Source organism: Rhodamnia argentea, chromosome 10 (assembly GCF_020921035.1).
Source record: "Rhodamnia argentea isolate NSW1041297 chromosome 10, ASM2092103v1, whole genome shotgun sequence".
Taxonomy (NCBI): domain Eukaryota; kingdom Viridiplantae; phylum Streptophyta; class Magnoliopsida; order Myrtales; family Myrtaceae; genus Rhodamnia; species Rhodamnia argentea.
This window is the reverse complement of record NC_063159.1, coordinates 17,376,392-17,388,264: the sequence shown is the minus strand read 5'-3', so window position 1 is coordinate 17,388,264 and position 11,873 is coordinate 17,376,392. Positions and strand designations below refer to the sequence as shown.

Here is an 11,873-nt window from a genome sequence, read left to right as displayed (position 1 = left end):
TTTTCGCACCCCAAGAATTTGCATCAACAAGAAGAACTACAGAAACTTCACACACAGTCCAGCCTACTGAGTGAAGAATTTTGCATAAATTTTTTTTTTTTACAGAAGTTTCAGTTTAGTCCTGAGTGAAGAAACCTGGGTGATGGTTCAGTCAACGCCTTTGTTAAATTCCCTGAACATATATGATTGGACTTACCTCCAAATTCAAATCAAGGAAATCCAAAAAATGAAAAAAAAAAAAATTCAATTTCCTAATGCAAGGCTGCCATAGAAGGGTGAAAAGACAGATCATAAAAGGTTGGCTTTCTTTAAAATTTTCACTTACAGACGTGGGATTTTGTAAAGTACAACGTGACATTGTAAGTTTATCAATTCAAGGGCCTATTCTTTTTCCATCTTGGGGCCAATCTTCAGCCCGCCCCGAACCAATACACATATACACGTGATGTTAGAATCCTCTTATTGTTACACTTACAAATTCATCAATCGTGTAAAGACTAAAGAGAATGCCCTAAGCCTCGAAACAATCGAGTTTCAATCGGAAAATCTCGCTAAGAACAGATTTCTAACAGTTTCCATGACCGGGGGATGCTGGAGCTTCAGCTGAATAGAGCCGCGTACAGAAGCTCGTTCCATGTGTCGGGCAATCCCGGGAGGCACCAGTGGCTGCAATCCATGGTGCCGCCATGGTCGCCACTGTAATACGTCGGGTGCCCATCCTTCCGGTACTCCGAGAGGGTCGTGATGTCAAGCAGATAGACAGGCTTCTTGATCCTGCTTAGGACTTTGTTGACGACGACCCAAGACAATGGACGCCCCGCGGGATACCTGTAACCAAAGTATGGCTGTGTTTGGCGGGAGCAAGTTTGCGACGGTGCATTCCAGTCCTTCCCTCTAATAGTCCGGGAAAAAAAAGGGGTCAAAATGAGAAAATTGGCGTCGAATTCGTCTCAATGTGCAAAAAGTTGTTCTAGGCGAGTACCAACTCAAAGGCATAACACCAAACCGGACACATAACAAAGAAGATGATACTGTGCTTACTCATAGTGGGTCGGGGAAATTCCTTGGAAGAAGACCTTGGTTCTTGACGGATCGACATTACGGTTCACCCATCGAGCCCACGTGGTCATTCCTTTATAATACGCCACCAGTCGGTTCATGTCCTTGTACAGCTTATTGCCTTCCTGCATATAATCCCACCTGCATTTCCATGTACCGAAAATTTAGTCATGCGCGCAATGTACATACATGACATCCTACCGTGAGATTCAGCGAATTTCAACATTATGTGGACATGAAAACCATCTCATAACGCATAGAACTAGGAACCACGACCGTGCCGGTCACTCGTGTCATCGGAAAATGGAAAATTCAGCTAGATATATCACAATTCATCAGGACCATAACAGGCAATGCAGAATCTGCCCTTTTTCATTGCGGAAACAGTGAATCTGAATGTAAAGAGAAGCTCAGAAATAGAGCGATTTAGATTTAGGAGCTCTTTTGTCGAAGAACTTGGATCAAAAGAAGATGAATCTTACGGCTGAGTTCTTCCGGTGTGGGTCCACCAGTGCCAGGAGTTGAAGACCAACATGTCCATCCCTCGCCACGCATTGCCTCCCCTGATCGAGTCGAGCTTCAGCACTCGTCCCGCCGGCTCTCGCACCAGATCCACCAGGTACTGCGTCCGGTACAGCATTATTTTCACATCATAGTCCTGCTCATAACATGTAATTTTTTCAAATTAGTCGCATTAAGATATGATCTGCCGATTCAATAAGGTAAGGTGCGCAATATCATCTCCCACGGTCTCTTCGGTCAGTCAGTCAAGATGACGTAAGCAATGAGATGATCAATCCAGCAAAAAGGGCAACCAAAAAAAAAAAAAAAGAAAGCGAAAGTTTGACTCTAAGTTTGAACGGGGATTTTCCCAAAATTTTCACAAATTCAAAAGGAGATCTAACTGTGGGCCCATTGAACAATGATTAATTAGGATTGATTTTCCTTTTTTTCTAATTAAGCGTGGGCCCATGTAGTGTGACTATGTAAAGTGGTATCATCCTTATTATCACCCCTTTATACCCGCCTTTAATTGCCCTTTTTTGCCGTAAAGAGTCCGGAACAGGGGAATCCCTGGCTCACGAGGCGCAAAAGGGCATTGAAAAGAGAACAAAAAGCGGGCAGTGTAAAGAAAGATTAATCATCTATATTATCCGTGCCGGTTAACATAATAAGGCGCAAAGTAGACAAAGCTAATCCCTAAATTTTTCGAATAAATGAAGAATAAAGTTGCCGAAATCGAAACAAAGACCAGCAATGTTGACATAAAAAAAAAAAAGGAGGAGGAATTTTGGGGGAGTGCTTGAACTTCACAGGCATTTCCATCTACTAATTAAGCATTAATTAATCTTGTTTAATTCTGCTGGGGTTTACTCGTCCTAATTATTCTGGACCAAGGTCAATAACCAGTTTACCAGTCACCCCCCAGGGCCCCCACCCTTTGCTCTCGTAATAAAATCCCCACCGTACATACAACACATCTGATGGATGCCTGTCCCAGTGCGTGAATTAATTATATAGCTACAGGACCTTACTAAAAAAAATAAAAATAAAAATAAAAAGGTAACATCGTGATAGAATTATTTAAAAAGAGATACGAAATTGAATTCTTCCATGTGAGGATCTGACATCCTCGTCCCCCTAGTCCTAACACGACGGGGGTTTTCACGAATAAACCAAGGGGACACAGCTTACCTGGGGTGGGTTTAGCTGGGGATTTCAAATCAAATGTCACTTTATATCATGTAATTTTTTTTTATTAAAACAGTATGGACAAAAAGAAAGGATTTTTCATGGGCGAATGAATTTATGGAAACGACAACAATGGACTCCCATCCAAGAAAATTCCCGAAGTTCGGGAAATCGAGGGCGGAACCTTTGCCAAGAAAAAAACACGACATGGGTCAATGGAGGACCGACATCTCGTGTTTTCAAGCGGCAATTTGATGTTAAAGGACGTATTCAAATCATTCCTCCTGAATCGGAACTGGAGGTTAATGAAGGAAGCCGAGGTGATTCTGTCCTTACGTGCTTCGGAGACATTCGCCTTTACAAGACATTAATGATGATTTAATGCAGAAGTGGAGATAAAGAAAACAATAAGTGAGAGCGAGCACCACCAATCACGCTCCCCTTTTAATGCTCATGCTCCGAGAATCACACACAGTGATTGAGAGCTTCGTGTCTCAACTGAGTTCAATGCTCGAAACAGGACGAACTGATGAAAATCTTTTCAAACCAAGAAAGAAGCAGCAGCAGGAGAGAGAGAGAGAGAGAGAGAGAGAGAGAGAGAGAGAGAGGGACAGGAACGAGAACCCACCCAAGAACTGAAATTGAAGAAACAGAAACTGGTTTCACTCGAATTTTGAAAAAACAACTCTGCCACCTCTAAAGGGCATGTGGAAAAGAAAAAAAAAAAAAAAAAACCGACAGCGCTTGCATGTGCTTTGGGGAAGCAACGATTCTTGCTGGAATCCCAAAGGAGGTTAAAGAGAAAAGGAAAGAAAGATGGAAAAGCCAGAGCGACCTGTCTTTTCTTTTTCGAGCCAAGCCAGTGACGATTTGATTGATGAAAGGGTGACAACGGCGGGTGTGTATGTGCGGACTTACCACAAATGTGAGCGAAGCGAGGCCTTCTCTCCTGAAGAGCGAAGTCCTGGCATTGGGCAATTGGGCATGAATCATACAAGACAGAGACTGCCAGATGTTCAAGCTCAGCGAGTCGCCCACAAACATGATCTTCTTCCCCCTCCATCTATTCAAGAAATTCACTGCACTGAACCTGCAAGACAACAATCGCATTCACATTTGCATTAACACCCGCATTTCTGTTCAGTGAATGATAAAGAAAAGGCCCAAAGGGCGCATTTTTGCGCGCTACAAGGAACAAAGGACACAACTTTATGCAGAGGAGAAAGAGGGAGAGAGGGAGAGAAGAGGTTAAATTGTAAGCTTGGACCTTGGTAAGTTACAAGCGAAGGGTTGCCATCTGTACTTGAGGTACTGTGTATCAGGCCTCCCGTACTTGATGCAGTCAAACTGTGGATCTATGAAGGGACAGCTTGAGGAGCCATAGAGGGGGTATGAAGCATCATACACCCATTTTCCTTGGAAGAAATTGCAGCCTCCAGCAAGTAATTTTCTTGCACTGAAGTTGGTGGTGATGAGATTCTGGTCAGTGAGGCTTGGGAAACTTTCTGCTTTCGTATGATATAGGATAAAACAGAGGAAGTTGGCTCTGAACAGGAAAGCCATCTTGGGTTTTTGGAAAAACCCCATGATCTGTGCAAAGAAAAATGACTAGGAGTGAGGAGAAAAGTTGGTCTGAAACAAAGTGCTTATATAGGGCAAGTGTGTGTGTGTGTGTGGGGTGCTTTCACATGGTGTGTGACATAGGACTACTAGTACTAGCAGTAATATCTTACAAAGTGAAGGACGTTTTCCCTTTTCTTCTCAAAATTTTTAGATGGATTCATTTCAACATTAGGCATGTGGGGTTGGATCCAATCCTTTCTTTTCGATGGGAAAAAAAATTGGGTGTCATGATGGTCTTGATTCTAAAATAATGCACACATACGCCCCACCAGAGAGATATGGTAATCAAGAAATGCTGCATTTGAAGTTTCTTTTATCCGGTTGATGATTCAAATGTCTATCCTTCATTGCTGTTTTGTTTTTTGCTCTTTTCTTGTGAGCTGAACAACTTTGTGAAATGACAACAGATGATGCTGCTATCAAAGTATTACAGTTGCCCTCGTGCTCTAAAATGTGGCAAATTCACCTTATTCCGTCGTCCCAATTGAGACGCTATCCGATGTCTTCTTGCTTCCAGCTGTCTCTTAATCTTTAGCTTGCCTCTGGTGGAGCAAGAGACTTAGATCATTCCACGATTCAGAAACAACAAAAATAAAGAGTAGAGATCCATGATTGCCTCCCCTTTGCTTGTTGCAGCTTTGTGAAATTTACAAAGCCGCATATAATCTCTTAAAGCAGACCATTTTCCGCCAGCTGAAGCTAACCCTTTTACGCAGCACTTGATTAGGAATATTTGCTTCAGAGAATAGAAACAATGATTGGATCTGGAGTTGTAGCAACTCTCAATGTGCCCTAAAATCGATTTGTAAGTTATATTGCATTGGAGCTTTAAATGGTTGGATAAGATAAAGGCCTGCGTGGCACAACTCTTCTTTGTCAAGCAAGTGTGGCACCTTCTGGAAAGGAGAATTTTGACATCCAATAAGGGTGATTAAACATTCCTGTAACTTTCATAAAAGAGCTGACAAATCACAAAAACAAAAGAGCCACAAGAAGTGATTGCCAGAAAGATAAGGTAATGTTGGCAATTCGGATCAGCTTCTCTTTCAATCTTCATGAGAACTCCATTATCATATCAATATCGGATTAGTTATGAGTGCTGGACCAGGAGGAGGAAGGAGAGGCGGCTGAAGCCACATGGGGCCTGGAATGCCCAGTGGTGTCACTGCCACCAATCACGACGGTGCCAAATTCCATTTGCCTTCAATGTGAAAAATATCCCAACATGAACTCATCCTTAAGATTGTGCCATTAATGAACACTCAATCCAATAAATGTTCCTAGTCCTTACAAATGAAGTTAAATGCTACTCAACCCGCTCCACTAATTTACCATCTTCTTGCTCGATCTGTTTCCATTGGGTCTTTCGTTCTGTTCACTAGTTCTGTTTGCTCATGTATTTGATAACTGGCTCTTCCGTTTTGCCTTGGGATGCAGAGACTGAGAGGATACACAGCATGAAACCCAATACTACCTGAAGTCAAGAAAAGCTGCAACTTTTTATTCATTTGCTTCCCGGTCAACAGGTCCACTCATTACCATCGCAAATTCCGGAGCAAAACAATCAACACCCCTCTTGTTTAAAGTATGTTCTGTATTGTATTGCGCGAGTGTGGCAGCAGCTCGCTCGTATCACCGCCAAGTTCAAGCTCTTCACGACGCTAAATTCAACACGAGGTGTCCAGGCGAACAGAGGGGTTTCGATGGGATGGGGCTGTGAATGACGAAGAGTTGGAGTACACGTGTTTGAAGAATAAGATGGTGGTGGGGCCTGGTGGCATCGATGCATCAAATGCTCGAACAGTGACCCCCTGCTCCATTACATAACGCCGTTCTCTTGTTCGACAGTTTGCGTGAACGACTTGGAGAAGCAGACTCGGTTCAAGAGCCATCCAACAAAGTCCCCCAAAGTCTCCTCCACAAGGTGGACTACGCAAAGGAAAAGGAAAACGCTGAAATTTAAAAGCTTTTTCGTAGGGTCATCGACATAGCTGTCAGCCACTGAGCCAGTAGCCAAACTTGCTTTCCTTTCGTTTTCCATATGCTTTTACAAGAGTGAGAATCACCTTCTGTTGAATAATCTTGGCGATGATAACAGTCTCTTATTGTATAATTGATGTGGGGGCGAAACAGTTAAAATACAAGTGCCTCTAGTCCATCTAGGTAAGGAGACGGTATCTAATGTCGTGTACGATTATATCCATCGTTCATGAAATTTGTTCTGTCGAGTGAATGATGTCGTTTCCGGACCACCGAGTGAAGAAATTACTTTGCTTCAAAAATAAAAAATAAAAAAGAAGTACAGTACTTTCAGTCTAGTCCCGAGTGAAGAAACTAGGGTGATGGTTGAAGGAAGCCCACCACAAAATTGAAAAGTCAATGCAATTTGGCAGCTTCTCTATGATTTTTTAAATCCAAATTATCTGTACCATAGATTGGACCTAAATGAGGGAATTAAAAAAAAAAAAAAGAGGAATTCTGTTTTAAAACAATTTGTCCCATAGTTAGAACAACGATGTAACTAACACACCAATCCTGGCTGGCATGTCGGTTTATTGTAGGCCCAAAGTAGACACAAGAGAGTTTGGTGGCTCTGCTTGATCCATATGCCTATCCTGTTTTCTCCTATGTATGCATGAATGCAATTTCGTCCTTCATTTTCTCCCGATTCATGGGTAAAAAGAAAAAAAATCAAATTTACTATGAAAAGTTTCACTCGAGAAATGTGAATCACACGTCATAATTTACACATCCATAGCGTCTCATTTGTAAAGGAAAAATGAGCCGTCAGACAGAACAGATTAGTTATATGATATTATAGGTTATTTCTGTATAGAAAAATGTGAAGTACAAAAGGCAACTTGTTCTATTTTTTTTTATTTCTTTCTTTTTTGGATTGATTGTGTTGAAGCAATGTAATCATATGATAGTGTTTCATGTTATCCTTTTGAAACTACCAACCGAATATAGTATAGTAACACAAAAGATTAGGATAGTCGCGGTACGACTCGCTATTTCAAAAGGATTAACTTTTAGAATGACATAATTATTGTTAATAATGCTATCCGAACACAATTTTGGATGTAAGACTCTTTTGTATTCACGCGTTTTGCAGCTCTAGACCCACAAAATCAGCTTTTATGAATCAAGATGTCTCCATTTACCGAGGTGAAATTTGACATGCTCAATTTATTACGATTTAAATAGATGCTATATTTAGTCAATTCAAAATGGATAGCTGCGATGTACTTTATTTATATTTCAAGTTTTCCTTTTCTTTTGCTTCTTTTTTTACCCCTTTCTTCATTCTTTTTCTTCTTCTCCTTCGCCTTTAAGCAAGTACTATTCTATTTACCTTTCCGATCACGTTGTCGCTCTCGCGAACCTCTAACTCTCTCTCTCTCTCTCTCTCTCTCTCTCAATAGACTCATCGCCATCGACAACCCTCACTAACCTCGTATTGAGGTTACATAAGATTGTCCCTGCCCTCGACGGCCTTTCACAGCCCAGTAGAGTGACATTTCCAACTAGACAAATTACCTATGACTTGATGGAGGACATTTAGAATGGCATTACCGTCGAGGCAAATAATGTGATTCTAATTGCTCTATCCATAAATCATCAATGCAATTTTAAGTTTTATCACAACTATTTATAAGTTTTTTACCCGAAGCTATGTCATAAGTTCATTAATCCTAGATCCCATCTCCTGTTCCTAACAAGGGGACAAGTATAGTGGGCACCGAATGAAAGCAGCGCGCACTACTCTAAGATTAGTGTGTAAGCAGGATCATTAGCTTGTAATCAGGAATGAACCAAGAAGTCAGATCAAGCGGTTAATATTGAGACAGGTGGCCGACAGGATATGGTTGATGTTGCTCAGCTGGGAGGTCCTCCATGTGCGGTCATCTCCACCATATCCTCCCCTCTCGCTCCTTTGAGGATCACCCCCACAGATTCATACTTTTACTAGAATTGATTGTTGATCTTTCTGATTATTTCATTGACTTATAGTTCGCAAGATAGTAAGACATGGTTTTAGAACACATCAGACTAAGTTCTCTCAATGTTGTCATTGATTGAATCTACCATTTCCTAAGAGACCCAAGATCATATATTTTCTCAAAGCTTTTGTTAGGAGATGAACTTCAAGACATAATATGATTTGGTCTGATTATAGGATGATTAGTCGTTGCGGAATTAATCTTAACTCTCCAAATCAAGTCACCACATATGAAAAGATAAAGCAAACTTGTCGTGGATAGAAAGCAGAAGCCCAAATACATATTACTAAGAATAATTTAGTGATAATCCCGATTATTAGCTAGAAGACATTGTCAAAACGATATCGTGAAGGGTACGTTCAAGAATACCTCCAAAGCCGAATGGCTACAACAAGTCGCTGTTTTCCTCATCAATAATGATGTAGGATGAGTTACAAAAAGTCAAGTTCAACAAGGACAGATGCGATAAATGACGCTCTCCATTTAGATTTTCGTGGTCTCAGCATGCATGTGGACGTGCAATGCCTTCACTTGTCGCAATTAGTGGATTCTTTCCTTCATATTTAAATCTTTCTCGAAAAAGAAACATGAGAAGTACGTGAATGAACAACTAATTTCTTTAATAAACAGCCGTCCATGGACAATGCCCCATGAAAACAATACATAGACCAATCTATCGCCTTGTTACAGCGATGGAGATTATTCAATTTTCGGGGTTCCCAACGTTGGATTTTGACAATTTTCGCATACGATATTCATGCTTAAGAAAACTATTAGCTAAATGGCAATAAGGACCGATTTCTTTGTTGACTTCACGGATTATTGGTGTCAATTTAACCATAAACCTTTTGACTTAGAGTCATTCGGTCTTTCCGGTTAATTTTGGCCAAATATTGCTGACATGAACGCCAACCGGCTCACATGGCATGTCGGCGCTAACGTGAACATTATTAATAGTATTTTTAGCAATTTTGAATTTCTTTTTTCTTTTTTTCCTCTTCTTTCCTCCGGTGGCTGGCGAGGGTCGGTCTTGCCAAGGTGAGGGCAAATGCCGGCGGGGCCACCCTTGCCTTGCCGAGGATTGACCTCGCTTGGGCCAAGGTAGCCTCGCCCCGGCCAAGGTGGCCTCGCTCGAGCGAAGGTGGCCTCGCTAGCATTCACTCTTGCCCCCGCGAGGTCGGCTCTCACCGTTCATGGCCGGACTAGCCACCGGAGGAAAGAGGAGAAAAAAAAGAGAGAGAAAAAAAAGAAAAGAAAAGAATAAAATCAAAATCAAAATTATCAAAATATTCTTAAGAAATGTCCACGTCGGCAATATCCGACCAAAACTAGTCGGAAGAACTAAATTGGCTATAGGTCAAACGGTTTAAGACTAAATTGACAACAATACAATAAGTTCAAGACCTTTTTAACACTTCTTCCCGCAAAGAATACGGTCTCATTCTCCATGCCGTAAAAGGAGGAGCTTCCATTGCATAGCTGTTGTTAAAACCCTAATATTCTTCTTTCTTCTCCTCTTTTTGTGAAATCATTTTTATTTTTCTTTACCGTTAAATAGTTACTATCAATGTCGCCTTATATCACATGATTCCTGGCATAAAGATTGGAAGGGCGGCCCCAGATATTTAGTGCACACATATGACGCGAGTGCTCACGATCTTTACAACCAAGATATATGGTGCTTATCTATAATGAGAAATGACCAATTTATCTTCCTTTATTTCCCCGTTGGTTTGTGCGCATTCCAGCTATCTTCTTTATCACGGAATCAACCACATGTTTCTTTAGCATCCAAACAAATGTGTCTTTTTTTTTTCTCTCGAGGTCGTTTGATTGATCTCGGAAAGTTCTCAATTTTTGGAGCTAGTGAAGGTCAAATTATAAAAAAAAAAAAAAAAATTATACGTGGAGTAGGATTTTCTACACGTCCACGAAGGAAAAAGAAGGTGGTCCGTCCCGGTCTCGACTTTGCCCCATTAGGCGACCCACTCCAACGTGGTACTTCAATAACTTGCAAGCTGACGCGGCATCGCGCAACTACTATTCGGGAAAGCAAGATAAAAAGGAAGAAAGAAAGACGAAGATTTAGCAACAAACTCCCCCATTAAGGAAGCCTCCCTAACCACCAATATATCTACACAGCATCCTCTCTATGATTACTCGACATCGTATTCGAGACCCACTTTCGAAATGCAGTTATTAACGTGATGATAATTGTTGGGCAACACATAATTAGTTGGTAATGAGTTAATGAGTGCACCTCCTCTCCATCTAACGCGACAAGTTTGCCGCCACATGGCTTTGCTTAGCAACAAAACAAAACCAACTCCATAACGAGTCACCATCGGCCGTCTCAACTTGAGGCTATGTGGACCATCCAGGCATGATGCATATGGACCAGAAAAATGGAAAGTGTTTGTGCCCTTGAATCTCGAAAGTTGCTTTTGAAATAAAGAACTCCCACCCCCCCTCTCTCTCTCTACATCATATTTTCTTAGCGTAATCTCCTTCAAATTAATCAATACGTGTAGCTTTGTCCCCGCTCCTAAAGTCTCCATCATATGCATAGTGTGGCGGGCCTGGCGGCCACCCCTGATGTGCATAATTGGTTGTATTTACCTAACTCCGTCATCGTGAAAGGAAGAAGCCATTCATGGCTTAGGTAGTCGGATAGACGATGGATTAGCTGGGGAACTTTATACATGTGAGCCACGCTGCAACTCGAGATAATATGAGGTATTGAAACTGAGCGGTTCTTAATCTTATGGCCTTGTTTGGTTCAACTTTGAAAAAATGTCCTTGAAAAAACGAAAATACCTTTGGGCCAAAGAAAATTTCCGAAATGCTACATTTCGTGTAATGACATGGCGCACCTGAAATTCATTAAGCAAAGCACATGATCATGGAAGGCAATGTCCACAAGTATTTACTTTGAGCGGTCAATTGGTCATCTCGTAGCTAGCTACCGTAGTTCAAGAATGAATCCTTCAATTCATAGCCTCTGCTCCATGGAGCATTGACTTCGGAGGCTTATCCTAACATGATGTGACACTGAATTTGTAGAGCCTCTACTTGTCATTTGTACCAAATCATGAATGGCCTCTCTCCACCACGAAACCCCCACCCCCACAAAAAAAAAGAGGGAGAGATAGGGAGAAAAGCAATTAGCTCTTGTAGAGAATATTTACTTGAAGTTGAGCGCTACAGGTATGAATACCATTAGTATAGCAATGTATTTTGAAGGTATTTGATTGAAGAGATGTACTCACAGCTTAGGACTTTCCAATTCCAAACTTGTGGTTTCACCAAGAGCATAATCGGGATCATAACTTGACTGACTCTAGTTCCAAAATCACATGAGAGTCAAACTGTTGAAATGAATACTCGTGTGTATTTTTCTCCGTAAGGTCTCTTATTCAAAGCACAAATTCGTTCACACCACTTCGAGGGAAACTCAATTTTGCAAAGAGACATAGCCTATTCATATTCACTGTG

General features: G+C 41.3%; 1 protein-coding gene across 2 annotated transcripts; it reads right to left on the bottom strand.

The window, feature by feature from the left end:
* Window positions 1-286: 286 nt before the first annotated feature.
* On the bottom strand, window positions 287-4,446 carry LOC115732606 (protein trichome birefringence-like 40). 2 transcript variants are annotated; one of them, XM_030663302.2, is made up of 5 exons: window positions 4,019-4,446; window positions 3,673-3,841; window positions 1,542-1,720; window positions 1,042-1,200; window positions 287-894 (listed from the first exon to the last, which is right to left on the bottom strand). In XM_030663302.2, exons 1-5 carry the CDS (start codon window positions 4,336-4,338, stop codon window positions 600-602), a joined length of 1,122 nt encoding a protein of 373 aa, XP_030519162.1. In that variant the 5' UTR covers window positions 4,339-4,446; the 3' UTR covers window positions 287-599. The 2 variants fall into 2 exon arrangements, with proteins under 2 accessions (XP_030519162.1, XP_030519155.1); XM_030663295.2 differs by having other exon boundaries at window positions 1,542-1,717; window positions 3,670-3,841; window positions 4,019-4,434.
* Between the last annotated feature and the right edge of the window lie 7,427 nt (window positions 4,447-11,873).

What these genes read in the sequence shown, in the direction of transcription:
- LOC115732606 (XM_030663302.2), bottom strand. Translation starts at nt 4,338, where the DNA reads ATGGGGTTTTTCCAAAAACCCAAGATGGCTTTCCTGTTCAGAGCCAAC. An exon ending in GCCTCGCTTCGCTCACATTT is followed by an intron (nt 1,721 to 3,672) that starts GTGGTAAGTCCG and finishes ACATGTTATGAG; the next exon opens with CAGGACTATGATGTGAAAAT. An exon ending in CACACCGGAAGAACTCAGCC is followed by an intron (nt 1,201 to 1,541) that starts GTAAGATTCATC and finishes ATGGAAATGCAG; the next exon opens with GTGGGATTATATGCAGGAAG.